General features: G+C 44.2%; 1 protein-coding gene across 2 annotated transcripts in view; it reads right to left on the bottom strand.

Annotated features, from left to right (window-relative positions):
• LOC109428893 (patched domain-containing protein 3) overlaps positions 1 to 19,964 on the bottom strand; it is a 318,076-nt gene that overhangs the window by 41,070 nt on the left and 257,042 nt on the right. Inside the window, exon 7 of one of the 2 annotated variants that reach the window (XM_062855392.1) lies at positions 13,135 to 13,473. In XM_062855392.1, the coding sequence (XP_062711376.1) occupies positions 13,135 to 13,473 (339 nt within the window). Of the gene's footprint in view, positions 1 to 13,089; positions 13,474 to 19,964 lie in introns of those variants that run through there. The other variant, XM_062855391.1, reaches the window with a different exon arrangement.

The raw sequence follows: 19,964 nt of genomic DNA on the forward strand, positions 1-19,964 counted from the left end.
TCTCTAGGGAAATCTCTTGAGGAACTCCTGGAGGAACCCCAGGAGGAATTCCTGAAAGAACTCTAGTAGGAACTCCTGGAGGGATTGTGGGAGATATTCCTGGAGAAATTTTCGGAGAAATTCCTGGAAGAATTCCTAGTGGAATTTCTGGAGGAATTCCTGAAGGAATCCTTGGAGAAATTCCTGAAGGAATCTTTGGAGGACTTTCTGAAGGAATCCTTGGAGCAATTTCTGAAACAGTTCCTAGAGGAATCTATGGAGAAACCACTTGATTAACAGCTGAACAACACATTAATTCAGCTTCTGTTCAGTAAAAAACACGTGTTTTCCTTCTGTGCACATAACTTAAAAAGAAGCAGAAAAGTATAATGATAAACTAGCTTAAAGGAATTACTCAAGTTTTTGAAAGATGTTTTAAATTATCGATGTTAATACCGATACGAAAGGTTTAACATTAGCTACTATTTCAATTAAAAAACCATATACTTTACTGTAATGTGTACAGCATAAATTTAGTTCAGCTATCATAACTATTATAAAGCAACAGCTCGGCATGCAAGCTTGTTTGTGGCTTGCGATGGTTAGGTAGGTCGCTACAGAAATTTCTAAAGAAATTCCTGGAGAAACTTCTGGAGGAATTCCAAGAGGATTTTTTGGAGGAATTTCTGGAGGAATGCCTGGAGGAATGTCTGGGGGAATTTCAGGAGGAAAGCCTAGAGCAATGTTTCCCAAACTTTAAGGAGGTATCGCCCCCTTAGAGCTTCAAAAAAATATTTTCGCCCCCCTAGGTGAGATTTTATTGTTTCTATAGTAGAAGGCTGAAACTGTGCTTAGCTAATGCCTTCAAAAGCGCTGTGACAAATCTAGCTGTGCCATTCAGTGTATCTAAAACTGTGTCGCTCCCATTTTTATTAAATTGTTTTGTAAATGCGTTGATTTTCCGCATTTGAAAAAAATATAGTGATTTGGAATCGTACTTACAAAAATATTAAAATCGTTTTTATGCCTACTTCTCAAACCGTAGTTAATTGAACATTTGTCAAACGAAATAGAACGAACTGTGAGCACATATGAACACTCGGTATTCCCAAACAGATGTTTTATCATTGTTTTTAAAATGACTTTTTCAACAACTGAGAGTCAAGGTTTGGTCACAAGTAGTTAGACTGGTGGAGAAATTGAAAACAATAACAAACATATGTTATGTGAAAAAAGTGCAACTCAGAAAAAAATCGGTTTGTTGCCGGGCGCTGAAAATCTCGATAATAATGAAAAATAATAATAATAAATATCGGTGTATTTTCAAATGTAGTAACGTTTTTCCAAATCCACATCCAGATTTAAATAAACGAGCTTCGTATAAATTCGAATGCTTTTTGTGTTTTAAATAAAATACCAAATAAATAAATATGCAGCAACATGACTAGATTTAAATGGCATATTTAAATGGAATTTTATGCAGAATTTGTTTTGGATTGTTTTCAAATTAACTTCAGTAAAGTTTGGAATCCAAGAAGCTTCTCTGAAATACTTTCAAGCACAGTTGTTTGTAAACACTGTGATACGAATTTCATCAGAAAAGTGTTCTGAAATTCGACTGATAGGGTCTGGGGCTATTTGGGCACTTGCTGCTATTATTCAATTTTGAACCGATTGACTTGATTTTTGAGACACGATCAGATACGCACAGTATCTAGCCATGTGCAAAAATTCAAGCCAATCGGTTTGAAAATGACTGAGTTATAGCAGCAAGTGCCCAAAATAGGTGCTCCTGCCCAAATGGTCCCTGACCCTATTCATGTTTTTGCTTGGAAATTCCATGAATAAGTCCGCCTACTAGTTGAAATGCAATTTATCTCATTTATTCGAGGAAAAAAAACTATGTTCTTTTCATAATATTGACAAAAACCGAAGACCACATTATCAAGAAGACTTGCAGCACTGCTGAAAATCGGGGGTCACTGCTAGCAGCGCCACCTCGGATGAAGGTGGCACTATTCATGATAGTGTGTGTAAATTTTCATACTCACACCAATACACTCTTACACTTTTACACAAAGGTACCACCTTAGCTCACCAGGCGGCGGTGCCGTCGGTGACGCTTGCCGTTAGTATGGGAAAATAACAGAGGTGCATGTCTTCTTGATAAAGTAGTCTTCGCAAAAACTAATCACGATTCATGAATGTTCATTATAGGAGCAGGCATGGGAACACTCACTTGCACAGAGTTACACTCACTTGCTGTTTTCTCAGCTCAGAAGCTTGCAATCAAGAAATAATATATGGACGAATTTTGCCTTGTGCTTTTGTCTAAAAGTTTGCCGAATAGTGTAAGGGTCGCACACGCATACTAAAGTGGCACAAATTCCCCAAATGGAGGAGAACGTGCCTCTAGAGCCGACCTACTGATACCTGAAAGTCGGGCCAGAGCTGTAAAAGCGACTCTCCACGAGGTGAGTGTAATTTACATACACCTCGTGGAGAGTTGCCTTCGCAGCTCCCTCGTGACTTTGGTATGCGTGTGCGACCCCTATAGGGAGTATACTCTATTCGGAAAACTTTTAAACAAAATCACAAGGCAAAAGTCGTCCATACATCGTTTCTTGATTTTAAGCTTCTGAGCTGAGAAAACAGCAAGTGAATGTAATTCTTTGCAAGTGAGTGTTCCCATCCTTGTATAGGAGTTTCCAAATATATTTTTATTTAGATTTCCAGAATCACACAAACCCTTCAGAAAAAACGTCTAGCAATTTTGCCAAAGAGTCCACACATAAATACCAATAATTCTGTAGAATTAAGTCGATGCTTATGTTTAATAGTCACAGCAATTTTTATTATCTTATACATACAAAACTTGAACTGTAAGCTTGAATGTCAGGGAGTTTTTATGATTCAGTTCACATTCTCGACGTGTAATTCAATACTTTTGATGGTTTCCAATCATTGAAAAAATCGCCCCCCTTTTTAGTATTTTCGCCCCCCAATTTTGATTTCTCAAATGTTCGCCCCCCTGGACCAAATTTTCGCCCCCAAGGGGGCGATTTCGCCCACTTTGGGAATCACTGGCCTAGAGGATCCATGACACTCCTCAGTGGCAGTCCTGGAAGCACTCGGATATTTCGAGCGACGCGTGCTAAGGATGTTCTAGAACATAATGTGACATGCTCAAAAAATATATATTTTATTACAAAAAATAAAAAAAAAACATCTAAAAATGTATATACAGGGTGTTAGGTTCATGAGTGCAAACTTTTTAAAGGGTGATAGAGGACCATAAATGGTGTAAAAAATTGTTCTACGCATATGGTCAAATCTCAACCGTTACGTAGTTATTGGACTCCCCATGTTTTTGACTCTTATTACCTTAACTGGCTATAACTTTAAAATGGTTTAACTTATCGCAGTTTTTTTTACCCTTATTCGAAAGATTATTGAATTTTCTATCAAATGGCATCTGTTGCGAAACTGGCAACCCCGCCAGAGCGAAAACTCAGCGAAAGACCACTGACGGAACAGGAGATCGATACTTGAAACGTCATGGTATAGATAGAAGAAAAAGTACCTAGATGTGTGATGCAACGTTAATGCGGTATCTAGAGTAGCAGAAAATTCACTTTAATCTATTGATTTTACGTGTAAATCGGTGCAAAAATTGGGCTTAGTGAATATTATTTGCAGGTGCGCCCGTCGCCGCTTAAATTCGGGTGGTTTTTATGAAATTAAACCTATGTGTTGTATTCGTAGGTCCTATGCATTGATCGCCAAATCCAGATAGATCTAACCTCTTTTTTCACTCAACCCGACGCAGTTCGTAGGGATCATAATTACTCATTATTAAACAAGAAGTAAGCATCTAATACCAACTAAAGTACAATTAATTAATTATTTCTATATTCGTAGCCCAAAACTGCTAGTTGAGTCGTAGTTATAATTATTGTTCGGGAGCATTGAATGAATTTGATATATGCGTACTGAAATTGTAAGATATGCCCTCCTATTACGTGTTTTCATTCAGTAATAAATTCCCACTTTCAGCTTGTAGCTGTCGCTTACAAGATTCAGCGTATCATTCCACTGTTTCCCCAACAATTCCTACAAGAATTTCAGTACGAGCCGAGCGGGCGATCATTCAGCCAGAGGCGATGTTGATGAAACCACCAGCCACGTAGAAAGCCTGGGATCAGCCTCAACCACCGCTAGCCGTCGAGCCAGGCTGCAGATGCAGTTACAGCGGCTCGATGAGGAGCAAGCCATCCAGAAAAAGAAGGCCGCACTAGAAATAGAAGCGGAGTTTACCAGGAAGAAGTATGAGGCCCTGGAGGCATCCATAGCAGATGATTCTGTGAGCGTGCGGAGCCGAATCAGCAAAGGGAAGTCTGATAAACAGGTACGTGATTGGGTAGAAAAACTTAACGTTCCGATGGGGGACGGCAATCAAGTTGCCGCCGACGACGACAGAGAGCTAGAAGGCGCGGTCGGTGGGGTGATGAAGAAAACGGATCCCGAGAAGGATCAAGTGAAGTTCAACCCCACATTTCCAGCTGCAGCGAAGCCAGTGGACGTCGGCAGATCGACAGGAATCGATCACCCAGGAAAGGGCAAACCATCAAAATCCGATGACGTAGAGTATCTACAACAAATGCTCGAGCAGTACAAGACGCTGTACTTAGCAGAAAAGCAGAAAAACCAGCAGCAGCCATCGATGCCGGATATTTGTGGCAGCAAAGGAGCATACCCGAAAATGAAGGCCGTCGAGAATGCGGATGAGCGTCCTGCATCATCAACCCCGAAGCCGACTGGGGAAAGGCAGGATGACACCGAGAAGCTACACAAGCTGATGTCGCATTCAGCAACTGACGGATCGGGAGAAGATGTCCAAGCCGGCCAAAGGCCAACTACAGATGGCGTATTTGGGTTACGCCAAGGCATCTTTCGGAGAAGCAACGTTCCAGCCGTTGGTAACGCGTCATTTGCCACCGGAATCCAGCGAACAAGAAGCCCAAATGACACGGTACCTGATGGGGCACCTATTGGGAGTGTTGACCATCCAGCCGTTCTTCAGATGCGGCCTGAACCCGCCATATTCCCAGTAGCAGTCGGTCCCACGCCTCAACAGCTTGCAGCTCGTCAAATTCTACCCCGAGATCTACCAAGCTTCTCCGGAAACCCCGCGGATTGGCCTGTATTCATCAGCCAATACACGTATACGACCGAAGCGTGCGGCTATAGTGACGGCGAGAATATGATTCGCTTGCAGCGCTGCCTGAAGGGTGCAGCCTGGGAGGCTACAAGAAGCCGCCTGATTCTCCCCGCATCTGTACCCCACGTTATTGAGTCGCTTCGTATGCGCTATGGGCGGTCCGAGCTGCTGATTGAGTCGCTGATTGAGAGGGTCAGGAGCACACCAAGTCCCAAAGCGGACAAGCTGGACACCATCATCGAGTTCGGTACGAAAATTCAAACCTTGTGTGATCATATCACAGCGGCGAACCTTTTGGATCACCTCGGCAATCCGACCTTACTGAAGGATCTGGTTGAAAAGCTGCCGGCGGAGTATAAAATGAGATGGGCGACGTACCGGAGGAATCGACCGCTGGTGAATCTCCAAACGTTCGGCGAGTATATGGAGGAAGTCGTCGCCGATGCATGCAGCGTATCGTCATACGGAGGAAGTGAGAGCGAAAGGTTCGCAAAGCGTGAAAAGGGAAGGACACCCGACCGAACTCTTCTTCATTCCGATGCCGGGGGAAACAGTAACACGTTAGCGAAAAGTTACAGCAACCGGCCCATAGATTCCAGCAACAGCTTCGAGTGTGCGATTTGCAAGAAGATCGGACATCGTGTGAGGGATTGTACGACATTCAAGGCACTAGCAATCGACGAACGTTGGAAAAGTGTTCAAAGTCTCGGATTATGCCGAACTTGCTTGTACAACCATGCCAGACGATCGTGTCGTATCACCAATAGATGTGGGGTGAACGGTTGCCTAACTCGTCACCATCCCCTCCTACATTCCACCCCAAAAGATACAACGACTTCCAACGTACCGGCACCACTGGACCATCACTTCCATAACCGAGACCTTCCATCCTTGTTGTTCCGTATAATTCCTGTCGTTTTGTACAGCGGAGCGAACAAAGTAGCTACGTACGCTTTTCTGGATGAAGGGTCCAATATTTCGATGATCGAACGGCAGTTAGCAGCGACGCTGAAGGTGACTGGCTACCGGCATCCGTTGTGCCTTAAATGGACTGGTAACGTGACGAGGGAAGAGAATGATTCGCAGCGGATTACGATAGAGATTTCGGGCACCAATCAACGAGCACCGAGGTATATTATGACCGATGTTGGAACCGTGGACTCCCTCGACTTGCCCAGGCAAAGTTTGCCGATCGAGAAGCTAGCCGAGAGGTTCGGGAATCTGCGAGGTCTGCCCATTCAGGGGTATCACAGTGTTACACCTCAGTTGCTAATTGGAGTTGACAACCTTAAACTGGCAGTCCCACTCAAGGTAAGAGAAGGCAACGTGGGCGGCCCAGTTGCCGTGAAAACAAGGCTTGGATGGTGCGTATACGGAGGTCATCGGGACGAAGGACAGCTGTCCGTCAACTACCACGTCTGCGAGTGTTCAGATGGCGATTCCCTTGACAAAACATTAAAAGCGTATTTTTCACTTGAAGAAGCTGGAATACAACCGACCGGCGCCGGAGTAACTGCGGAAGATGAGCGCGCCTTACGAATCCTCGAACAAACTACCCACTATGCCAATAATCGATTCGAATCGGGTCTGTTATGGAAATACGACGATTTTGAATTTCCTGACAGCTACCCTATGGCTGTCAAGCGGTTCGAATGTCTGGAGCGCAGGTTGGCCAAAGATCCAATACTCAACGAAAATGTTCGGAAGCAGATCCACGAGTACGAACAAAAAGGCTACGCACATCGCGCGTCACCCCAGGAGCTGAATAACGTTGACCTTCGTCGCGTGTGGTATTTGCCACTTGGAGCCGTAACCAACCCTAGAAAACCCGGAAAGGTGCGGCTCATCTGGGACGCCTCTGCAAAGGTTGATGGTGTTTCTTTGAACAGTATGCTACTGAAAGGGCCCGATCAGATGACACTTCTTCCTGCGGTACTTTTCCGTTTCCGGCAGTATCCAGTCGCTGTAAGCGCCGACATCAAGGAAATGTTCCATCAGGTACGAATTCGGCCAGAAGATCGACATTCTCAACGGTTTGTGTATCGAGCTGACCCAACGGCGCCGCTGGAGACGTACCTGATGGATGTGGCCACTTTCGGGTCAACTTGTTCCCCCGCCACTGCCCAATACGTGAAGAATACGAATGCCAACCAGTTCGCACATGAATATCCCAGGGCAGTTCAAGGAATCATCTACAACCACTACGTGGATGACTACCTTGACAGCTTTGCCACCGCAGAAGAAGCTTCCCAAGTCGCGTCGCAGGTGAGAGCGATCCATGAGCATGGTGGATTCGAGATCAGGAATTGGTGCAGTAATCAACGAGTCATCCTGGAACAACTTGGAGAGGTCAAGAAACAAACCGTCATCGATCTTACCTCCGGTACCGATAAACAGTCGGAACGGGTCCTCGGCATTCTGTGGGATACACAAGACGATGAATTCCGATTCAGCACTTCCTTGCCCGACGATATAACCCACCTGCGAACGCATAACACTAAACCGACGAAACGGCAATTAGCGCGGTGCGTCATGTCGTTTTTTGATCCTCAAGGATTTCTGGCGCCATACTTGATATTCGGGAAAGTGCTGCTACAGGATACCTGGCGCGAAGGAACCAGTTGGGACGAACAGATTTGCGACGGAACATTCGAGCGATGGAAGTACTGGCTAGAAATGTTGGACATAATCAACCAAGTAAACATACCGAGATGCTATTTCTCCACGGGTGATCTGACGACTCTGGACATCCACACGTTCGTGGATGCAAGCGAAATAGCGTATTCGTGTGTTTCGTATTTCCGGATTGCGAATCCCTACGGTCCAGCAGAGGTGGCATTCGTAGCAGCGAAGACCAAGGTAGCCCCCGTCAAGCCAACAACCATTCCCCGTCTGGAACTCATGGCTTGCGTGCTTGGAGTACGGCTGGCCAAATTCGTAGTCGATGGACATTCACTTCCAGTTCGAAAACAGTTCTTCTGGAGTGACTCCGAAGTTGCAATGAGTTGGATTAACGCGGATCCCCGGAAGTATCGGCCCTTTGTTGCTTTCCGAGTGGGCGAAATATTGGAAAAATCTAACCGCGAGGAATGGCGCTGGGTGTCATCTAAGCTAAACCCGGCAGACGAAGCAACGAAGTGGGGATCAGGGCCGTACTTCGACAAGAACAGTATTTGGTACAGCGGACCTGAATTTCTTCGCCACTGTGAAGATCAGTGGCCACCGAGGAAAATCTACGATAAGGTGACGGACGACCAACGCGCCTGCTATGCCCATCGCAATCTACAAATGCCGGAGCAATTGCTGGACGCCGGAAGGTTCTCCTCATGGAAAAGGATGTTACGCGTGATGGCCTACGTTTGTCGATTTGTGAACAATTGTCGAACGTCAAGCACTGGTCAAGAGCGGAAAAGCGATCATCTGACGCAGTCAGAGTTGCGGAAAGCCGAGGAATGTGTATTTCGAGCTGTGCAATGGGATTCATATACTGACGAACTAGCTGTTTTGACCAAGAACCAACGTCTGCCAGTTCAGAAGCGCCAACCATTGGAAAAGACCAGCGCTCTCTACAAAATTTCACCGATGTTAGACGCAGCAGGAGTTTTGCGAGTGGACAGTAGTATCGGTGCAGCTCAGCATGTGTCGGCCGAGATGAAATTCCCGGTTATCCTTCCGAAGCGGCATCGTTTGACCACGTTGATTCTTGAAGATCTCCATCGTAAGTTGCTGCACGCAAACAATGAAGCTGTCGTCAACGAAGTGCGGCAACGCTACTACATAGCACAGCTGCGCACGCAAGTACGACAAGTGTCCCTCCAATGTCAATTTTGCAAAATACGTAGAGCCCAACCAATGGTACCACGAATGGCTCCCCTGCCTAGTGCTAGACTATCTTCGTATGTACGGCCCTTTACTTACTGCGGTCTAGATTACTTTGGGCCCTTATTGGTGAAAGTGAACCGCAGCCACGTAAAGCGTTGGGTGGCCATATTCACATGCCTGACAATACGTGCCGTTCATGTGGAAGTTATCCACACGCTTTCTACCGAATCCTGCATCAAAGGGGTACGCCGGTTCATCTGTCGTCGGGGAAGTCCCGCTGAAATCTACAGCGATAACGCAACTTGTTTCCACGGGGCCGACCGTCTTCTGAGAGAGCAGATCAACAAAGGACTTGCTGCAGAGTTTACAAGCACGCAAACCGAGTGGAAGTTCATTCCCCCAGGCACTCCGCACATGGGGGGAGCCTGGGAGAGACTGGTCAGGTCGATTAAGGTGGCTCTGGCCGCAATCCAGGACGGTAGCCAGAAATTGGACGACGAGTCTTTACTGACTTTTTTGGCGGAAGCAGAAGGTATCGTCAACTGCAGACCACTCACATACTTGCCTCTGGACTCGATCGAGCAGGAAGCCTTAACCCCGAACCATTTTTTGTTGGGCAGTTCGTCGGGAGTTCGTTTACCAATTGTGCAGCCAGACAACGAAGTATCTCTTCTGAAAGGTTCGTGGACAGCCATTCAGAAATACCTGGACATCTTTTGGAAGCGCTGGACTAGGGAATACCTCCCGACTCTTACAAAACGCACGAAATGGTTCGGCGAAGTGAAACCGGTTCAGCCTGGAGACCTGGTTCTCATCGTAAATGATACTAAACGCAACGGGTGGATACGCGGTCGAGTGCTTGAGGTATTGCCAGCTGCGGATGGACGTGTACGCCAAGCCATGGTACAGACTGCTGGAAGTGCTCCTACAAGAAAACCAATATCGAAACTGGCGGTCTTAGAGGTATCATCAGATGCTGAAACCAAGGACGGAGTAGGTTCCACCAGGGGGGAGGATGTTGCGAAACTGGCAACCCCGCCAGAGCGAAAACTCAGCGAAAGACCACTGACGGAACAGGAGATCGATACTTGAAACGTCATGGTATAGATAGAAGAAAAAGTACCTAGATGTGTGATGCAACGTTAATGCGGTATCTAGAGTAGCAGAAAATTCACTTTAATCTATTGATTTTACGTGTAAATCGGTGCAAAAATTGGGCTTAGTGAATATTATTTGCAGGTGCGCCCGTCGCCGCTTAAATTCGGGTGGTTTTTATGAAATTAAACCTATGTGTTGTATTCGTAGGTCCTATGCATTGATCGCCAAATCCAGATAGATCTAACCTCTTTTTTCACTCAACCCGACGCAGTTCGTAGGGATCATAATTACTCATTATTAAACAAGAAGTAAGCATCTAATACCAACTAAAGTACAATTAATTAATTATTTCTATATTCGTAGCCCAAAACTGCTAGTTGAGTCGTAGTTATAATTATTGTTCGGGAGCATTGAATGAATTTGATATATGCGTACTGAAATTGTAAGATATGCCCTCCTATTACGTGTTTTCATTCAGTAATAAATTCCCACTTTCAGCTTGTAGCTGTCGCTTACAAGATTCAGCGTATCATTCCACTGTTTCCCCAACAGCATCTTTGAACCGATTTGTTTAGCTAAATAACTAAGTTTTCTAGGGCAAAATAGCTAAAAATAGTGTGTTTTTATTTGTTTATGTCCATTATCTTTAAAACATGCGTAATAAATTAAAATTCTTTCTTTGGGAAAGTTGTGGCCCCTGTTCCACTCTACATTTTGTTCTTAGACGCCAAACTTCTAACTCTTATCGTTTTCTTGCAATTTTGATTTAAATGTGCAGCACAGTGCGCAAAAAAGTGCTAACCATGACGATTGCAAATTTCTGATCTGAAATGCGACATTTAAATCGAAATTGCAAGAAAACGATAAGAGATAGAAGTTTGATGTCAAAGAACGAACTGTAGAGTGAAACAAGGATCACAACTTTCCCAAAGAAAGAATTTTAAATTATTACGCATTTCTCAAAGATAATTGACAAAAACAAATTAAAACACACAACTTTTAGGCTATTTGATCTAGAAAACTTAGTTATTTAACTAAACCGATCGGTTCAAAGATGCCATTTGATAGAAAATTCAATAATCTTTCGAATAAGGGTTAAAAAAGTGCGATAAGTTTGACCATTTTAAAGTTATAACCAGTTAAGGCAATAAGAGTCAAAAACATGGGGAGTTCAATAACTACGTAACGGTTGAGATTTGACCATATGCGTAGAACAATTTTTTTCACCATTTATGGTCCTCTATCACCCTTTAAAAAGTTTGCACTCAGGAACCTAACACCCTGTATACTATTTCAAATGCCTAGCTACAACGGTGGCTCCGTATAGCAATGCGCAGAGAAATGGCCTTTTTCCTTCTACCAATCACGCATTCGCTTCCTGGTTCTTGTTACTGCAAACTCTCAGTTTGCGGAAAGTCGGTTGTGTTGTGTGTCGGTCGGTTTCTGATCGGTTCAGTTCAAAGATATTGCTCGCTTTCGCTGGGCGGCTTATTATTGCAATACTCTCCACCGCCTCCAAACCGTATCGCCGGGGCGGGGTAGGGGCATTCCCATTCAATTACAGCACAGTGGATCTCAACTAGGGGAACGTGGGGCAATATGCCATTTTTCAAACTTTCATCGTTTTCAATGATATAGAGCCTCATTTGTTAGGCTTTCAAAGTGGTAACAGCAACTAGACAATATTTGCTCGATGCTTCAACAAAAATATTCACTAAATTAATGCATTTTCATCGATTTTTTGCGATTTCAAAAACTGGTTCGTAAAAAGCCTATCTGCCATGGGGTAATATGCCACTTCATGAAAACATTCAAAAATTACGTCCATCAGTTTTCTGGCATTTTCGACTTACTTCCACCCCTCGGTCACGTTTTTTCGTATACTCAATACAAGGAGTGTCACCCCCTTCCACGCTAAACGATGGTCGTAATATTTGAATGGCCCCTAACATTGATAGTGTAGACTTCAACAACCATGCGTCTCCATAGGTGCCTCAATCTACTTGGAAACACTTGGCTGGTAATAAAATCACCCGAAAACCTTAATTGCAATCACGAAAAACCGGAAGTTGCCAATTTTCATTGGGAAATTAAAAGATTTTCCGTGGGTTTGGCGGCCTAGCTTCTAGAAGAATGTTTAATGCAAACATATCTTGACACCATTCACCTATAGCAATGATCAAGTCCCATTCAGGAATGATTTTATGCGTTGGGCCGTTTTACCCCATCTTGGCATTTTGGGCTCTGTTCCCCTATATGGTTGGTTGAGGGGAGCGGCGATGGCAGAGGCGATGCAACCAACAAGTTGGGAACTCGCCGTAGAACCGTTGAAGGTGGTAAACGGTTCGATAAGAATCGTAAACAAGCCGGCAAGCATCCAAAGTAGGACGAAAGAAGCCATTTAGAAATGCGTTAAGGACAAGGTATTTGGAGTACATTGCTCAATATTTCTAGAGCACCGTTTTTTAGAACCGTTGAACGGATTTGGATTAAAATGCATCACGCTGTTGATAACCACTGAACAATTAGCGTGATGCATTTTCATCCAAATCCATTCAACGGTTCTAAAAAACGGTGCTCTAAAAATTTTGAGCTATGTACTCCAAATACCTTGTCCTTAAACTGTGAATGTTGTTGTTTACGGGCTGGGAAATTGATTGCTCCTCTCCGATTCGGACAACATGGGGAATGAGGAAGCCCCCGATTGGTTTTGTGTTGCAGGCGATGGCCCATTTCCAGAGGAATGAAAGTGTATAGCGCGTTGTTTTGTTCTGATTTATCGACATATTTCATGCTAATGAATGAGGCGCGTCTTAATTTGGGCGGTCTGTAAAATGGGTTCTTAATATGCAGATCAATAAGATTATGAATAAAATCACTTTATAAAACAAGTAAAATTAAAACTTTTTTTTTGCAAATTGCAAATTTTAACAACTAACTTCTAAAAAAAATTAAAAAATTTGATCCAACTTAGTCTCAGAAACATTTCTCCCAAAAACCAACCAGCCACTTACCTTTGATGGCGACCGACTCCGGGAGCACTTTGTAGCCGAAGATGGCGTGAAGATTCTTGAACTCGCAGTATCCGGACACGGCCATACAGCCGGCGAAGAACGTCACGTGCCACAGGTAGGTGAAGCACACGGCAAACCCGCTGTAGGTGCAGAAAATGCGCACCGAGGGGAACGGGCTCGCGATGCCGATCCAGAACGAGATCATGTCGGTCAGCGAGGTGATGGTGATCGATACGGCCGCCTCGGACATCATGTGGCCCATGCGCTCCGGCACCGACAGTTTTACCGAGGTGCGTCGCCACGCGGCGAGCATGACGAACGTGTCGTCGATACCGATTCCTGCAAGAGAGAGAGATTGGGATTGAAGATAATTTGATTAGTATGTGATGCAACAGTATGGTCCATGAGTCTGGAATCAATTTGTTTATAAACTGTTGAGAAAACAAATTGATTGATTGGTGCGCCCGTTTCGTGCTATTATTTTTCATTGAATTTTCGATAATACATGATGCATGATGTGCTCATTCGTTTTAATTGTTGTTATTGTCATTTTTAACGCAAAAATTATTTTTTTTTAATTATAAACATTCTAGCCTTCTGTGTAATAAAATACTTAGAGGAATTTCAAGACAAACTCGTATCGGTATTAAATAAAATCTTTAAAAAAATATGGGGATGGCGATTACTCTAGTGCAATTTCAGGCGAAGTTTTTGGGGAGTTTAATCTTCTGGAAAAATTCCACCCGAAGTGTTATGAATATAGATTACAGTTAGTTTAACCCTAGTAAGATGTTTGGTCAATATGACCTAGACTTCCATGCTGAAAGTGTGCTACGCCGTTGAAGTGCTTCCTTCAAAGAGCGAATAGTTCACTGGAAGCATTGAACGTGTCTGTGTCCAGTAATGTAGTGATATTTGGTGAAGTTTCAAATAAAAATTTAGCGATATTTCAAAAGCAGCTATTGAACGAGTTCATGAAGTATTTTGAAGTTAAATTTATGATGACCAAATTCCAAAATAATTAAGCAGGAATTCTCTGAAGGATTTTTCGAAAACAATAGGAAATATAATGTCTTTGGGTATCATCGGCAAGTATTTTTCTCTTCTGTATTGTTTCTTGAGGTCATTTCTTGTACAATCTAAGAAGAATTCCATCGGGAATGTCCAGAAATGATACCAAGATATTGGAATCAATTTAGTGGATGACATCTAAAGCTACTTGAACATTCACTGCAGATTAATGAGTGAATTAGTAGCCCTCGGAACGTTTGTGTCAAAACACCCGTTGGATTTTCCAGTGGAATTCTTTGAATGATAGCGCACCGACAATTATGGACAATTATGGAAGTCTCAGTCAATTTCCATAAAGAAGTTTTGATGAATCTATTCAACAGATAATTGTCGATACATTCATTTTAACCAATTTGAAGTGTTATTTGTGGCACAAAATCTACATCAATTTTTGGTAAACTTTTTGTATGATTTCCATTTGTGAGAGATTTTTTTTTGTATTATATATAGTAGAAGAGTCATCACATGCATTTTCTTTATCTTCTGAAGTTTATGCATTTTCCACGGATTTCGTAAAAATTCACCTCTAAAAAGTTTTAAAAATTTTGAAACATAGAACGTAACTAGCAACTGTTTTAAAAATACAAGAAAAAAATGGTAAATATAACGAAAAATTTAATATTTTTAAAAATTTTAGGGTATTGAGTGGGCTAGCGCTAGAGAGTAGAGCTCTCAAGAGTGAACTCCATGTTTTCAACAAATTAATACTTTTTTTGTTGTCAGAAACGGTTCAGCATTATCATCATCATCATTACTCTCTCTCTCTCTCTCTCTCTCTCTCTTCTTGGCGTAACGTCCTCATTGGGACAAAGCCTGCATCTCAGCTTAGTGTTCTATGAGCACTTCCACAGTTATTAACTGAGAGCTTCCTCTGCCAATGACCATTTTGCATGCGTATATCGTGTGGCAGGCACGAAGATACTCTATGCCCCAGGAAGTCAAGGAAATTTCCTTTACGAAAAGATCCTGGACCGACCGGGAATCGAACCCGTCACCCTCAGCATGGTCATGCTGAATATCCGTGCGTTTACCGCCTCGGCTATATGGGCCCTAATCATCATTACTTAACATTAAAATCTTAAGTTATTTTTACTTAAACATTAAAGAAAAAAAGCAAAAAAGAGGCTCAGAAAATCCTCTTAGGATTCTGTGGAGAATCGTCTCAGGATTCTGTGTCGAATCCTGTCAGGATTCTGTGGAGAATCCTGTAAGAATTCTGTGGAGATTCCCGTCAGAAATCTATGGAGAATCCTCTCAGAATTCTGTGGAGAATCGACTCAGGATTCTGTGGAGAATCCACTCAGGATTCTGTGGAGAATCCTCTCAGGATTCTGTGGATAATCATCTCAGGATTCTATGAAGAATCCTCTCAGGATTCTGTGGAGAATCCTCTCAGGATTCTGTGGAGAATCCTCTCAGGATTCTGTGGAGAATCCTCTCAGGATTCTGTGGAGAATCCTCTCAGGATTCTGTGGAGAATCCTCTCAGGATTCTGTGGAGAATCCTCTCAGGATTCTGTGGAGAATCCTCTCAGGATTCTGTGGAGAATCCTCTCAGGATTCTGTGGGGAATCCTCTCAGGATTCTGTGGAGAACCCTCTCAGGATTCTGTGGAGAACCCTCTCAGGATTCTGTGGAGAACCCTCTCAGGATTCTGTGGAGAATCCTCTCAGGATTCTGTGGAGAATCCTCTCAGGATTCTGTCGAGAATCCTCTCAGGATTCTGTGGAGAATCCTCTCAGGATTCTGTGGAGAATCCTCTCAGGATTCTGTGGAGAATCCTCTCAGGATTCTGTGGAGAATCCTCTCAGGATTCTGTGGAGAATCCTCTCAGGATTCTGTGGAGAATCCTCTCAGGATTCTGTGGAGAATCCTCTCAGGATTCTGTGGAGAATCCTCTCAGGATTCTGTGGAGAATCCTCTCAGGATTCTGTGGAGAATCCTCTCAGGATTCTGTGGAGAATCCTCTCAGGATTCTGTGGAGAATCCTCTCAGGATTCTGTGGAGAATCCTCTCAGGATTCTGTGGAGAATCCTCTCAGGATTCTGTGGAGAATCATCTCAGGATTCTATGAAAAATCCTCTCAGGATTCTGTGGAGAATCCTCTCAGGATTCTGTGGAGAATCCTCTCAGGATTCTGTGGAGAATCCTCTCAGGATTCTGTGGAGAATCCTCTCAGGATTCTGTGGAGAATCCTCTCAGGATTCTGTGGAGAATCCTCTCAGGATTCTGTGGGGAATCCTCTAAGAATTCTGTGGGGAATCCTCTCAGGATTCTGTGGGGAATCCTCTCAGGATTCTGTGGAGAACCCTCTCAGGATTCTGTGGAGAACCCTCTCAGGATTCTGTGGAGAATCCTCTCAGGATTCTGTGGAGAATCCTCTCAGGATTCTGTCGAGAATCCTCTCAGGATTCTGTGGAGAATCCTCTCAGGATTCTGTGGAGAATCCTCTCAGAATTCTGTGGAGAATCCTCTCAGGATTCTGTGGAGAATCCTCTCAGGATTCTGTGGAGAATCCTCTCAGGATTCTGTGGAGAATCCTCTCAGGATTCTGTGGAGAATCCTCTCAGGATTCTGTGGAGAATCCTCTCAGGATTCTGTGGAGAATCGACTCAGGATTCTGTGGAGAATCCACTCAGGATTCTGTGGAGAATCCTCTCAGGATTCTGTGGAGAATCATCTCAGGATTCTATGAAGAATCCTCTCAGGATTCTGTGGAGAATCCTCTCAGGATTCTGTGGAGAATCCTCTCAGGATTCTGTGGAGAATCCTCTCAGGATTCTGTGGAGAATCCTCTCAGGATTCTGTGGAGAATCCTCTCAGGATTCTGTGGGGAATCCTCTCAGGATTCTGTGGAGAACCCTCTCAGGATTCTGTGGAGAACCCTCTCAGGATTCTGTGGAGAATCCTCTCAGGATTCTGTGGAGAATCCTCTCAGGATTCTGTGGAGAATCCTCTCAGGATTCTGTCGAGAATCCTCTCAGGATTCTGTGGAGAATCCTCTCAGGATTCTGTGGAGAATCCTCTCAGGATTCTGTGGAGAATCCTCTCAGGATTCTGTGGAGAATCCTCTCAGGATTCTGTGGAGAATCCTCTGAGGATTCTGTGAAGAATCCTCTGAGGATTCTGTGAAGAATCCTCTGAGGATTCTGTGAAGAATCCTCTGAGGATTCTGTGAAGAATCCTCTGAGGATTCTGTGAAGAATCCTCTGAGGATTCTGTGGAGAATCCTCTCAGGATTCTGTGGAGAATCCTCTGAGGATTCTGTGGAGAATCCTCTTAGGATTCTGTGGAGAAACCTCTCAGGATTCTGTGGAGATTCCTCTCAGTTTTCTGTGGAGAATCCTCTCAGGATTCTGTGGAGAATCCTCTCAGAATTCTGTGGAGATTCCTCTCAGGTTTCTGTGGAGAATCCTCTCAGGATTCTGTGGAGAATCCTCTCAGGATTCTGTGGAGAATTCTCCCAGGATTCTGTGGAGAATCTTCTCAGGATTCTGTGGAGAAACCTCTCAGGATTCTGTGGAGAATCCTCTCAGGATTATGTAGAGAATCATCTCAGGACTCTGTGGAGAATCCTCTCAGGATTCTGTGGAAAAGTTTCTCAGGATTCTGTGGAGAATCCTTTCAGGATTCTGTGGAGAATCCTCTCAGGATTCTGTGGAGAATCCTCTCAGGATTCTGTGGAGAATCCTCTCAGGATTCTGTGGAGAATCCTCTCCGGATTCTGTGGAGAATCCTCTCCGGATTCTGTGGAGAATCCTCTCCGGATTCTGTGGAGAATCCTCTCAGGATTCTATGGAGGATCCTCTTTGGAATCTGTGGAGATTCCTCTCAGGATTCTGAGGAGAATCCTCTAAGGATTCGGTGTAATCCTCTCAGGATTCTGTGGAGAATCCTCTCACGATTCTGTGGAGAATCTACTCAGGATTCTGTGGAGTATCCTCTCAGAATTCTGTGAAGAACCCTCGCAGGATTCTGTAGAGAATCCTCTCCGGATTCGGTGTAGAATCCTCTCAAGATTCTGTAAAGAATCCTCTCAGGATTCTGTGGAGAATCCTCTCAGGATTCTGTGGAGAATCCTCTCAGGATTCTGTGGAGAATCCTCTCAGGATTCTGTGGAGAATCCTCTCAGGATTCTGTGGAGAATCCTCTCAGGATTCTGTGGAGAATCCTCTCAGGATTCTGTGGAGAATCCTCTCAGGATTCTGTGGAGAATCCTCTCAGGATTCTGTGGAGAATCCTCTCAGGATTCTGTGGAGAATCCTCTCAGGATTCTGTGGAGAATCCTCTCAGGATTCTGTGGAGAATCCTCTCAGGATTCTGTGGAGAATCCTCTCAGGATTCTGTGGAGAATCCTCTCAGGATTCTGTGGAGAATCCTCTCAGGATTCTGTGGAGAATCCTCTCGGGATTCTGTGGAGAATCCTCTCAGGATTCTGTGGAGAATCCTCTCAGGATTCTGTGGAGAATCCTCTCAGGATTCTGTGGAGAATCCTCTCAGGATTCTGTGGAGAATCCTCTCAGGATTCTGTGGAGAATCCTCTCAGGATTCTGTGGAGAATCCTCTCAGGATTCTGTGGAGAATCCTCTCAGGATTCTGTGGAGAATCCTCTCAGGATTCTGTGGAGAATCCTCTCAGGATTCTGTGGAGAATCCTCTCAGGATTCTGTGGAGAATCCTCTCAGGATTCTGTGGAGAATCCTCTCAGGATTCTGTGGAGAATCCTCTCAGGATTCTGTGGAGAATCCTCTCAGGATTCTGTGGAGAATCATCTCAGGATTCTGTGGAGAATCCTCTCAGGATTCTGTGAAGAATCCTCTCAGGATTCTGTGGAGAATCCTCTCAGGATTCTGTGGAGAATCCTCTCAGGATTCTGTGGAGAATCCTCTCAGGATTCTGTGGAGAATCCTCTCAGGATTCTGTGGAGAATCCTCTCAGGATTCTGTGGATAATCCTCTCAGGATTCTGTGGAGAATCCTCTCAGGATTCTGTGGAGAATCCTCTAAGGATTCTGCGGATAATCCTATTAGGATTCTGTGGAGAATCCTCTTAAGATTCTGTGGAGAATCCTCTCAGGATTCTGTGGAGAATCCTCTCAGGATTCTGCGGAGAATCCTCTCAGGATTCTGTGGATAATCCTCTCAGGATTCTGTGGAGAATCCTCTCAGGATTCTGTGGAGGATCCTCTCAGGATTCTGTGGAGAATCCTCTCAGGATTCTGTGGAGAATCCTCTCAGGATTCTGTGGAGAATCCTCTCAGGATTCTGTGGAGAATCCTCTCAGGATTCTGTGGAGAATCCTCTCAGGATTCTGTGGAGAATCCTCTCAGGATTCTGTGGAGAATCCTCTCAGGATTCTGTGGAGAATCCTCTCAGGATTCTGTGGAGAATCCTCTCAGGATTCTGTGGAGAATCCTCTCAGGATTCTGTGGAGAATCCTCTCAGGATTCTGTGGAGAATCCTCTCAGGATTCTGTGGAGAATCCTCTCAGGAATCTGTGGAGAATCCTCTCAGGATTCTGTGGAGAATCCTCTCAGGATTCTGTGGAGAATCCTCTCAGGATTCTGTGGAGAATCCTCTCAGGATTCTGTGGAGAATCCTCTCAGGATTCTGTGGAGAATCCTCTCAGGATTCTGTGGAGAATCCTCTCAGGATTCTGTGGAGAATCCTCTCAGGATTCTGTGGAGAATCCTCTCAGGATTCTGTGGAGAATCCTCTCAGGATTCTGTGGAGAATCCTCTCAGGATTCTGTGGAGAATCCT

This window comes from Aedes albopictus, chromosome 3 (assembly GCF_035046485.1).
Source record: "Aedes albopictus strain Foshan chromosome 3, AalbF5, whole genome shotgun sequence".
NCBI classification, from domain to species: domain Eukaryota; kingdom Metazoa; phylum Arthropoda; class Insecta; order Diptera; family Culicidae; genus Aedes; species Aedes albopictus.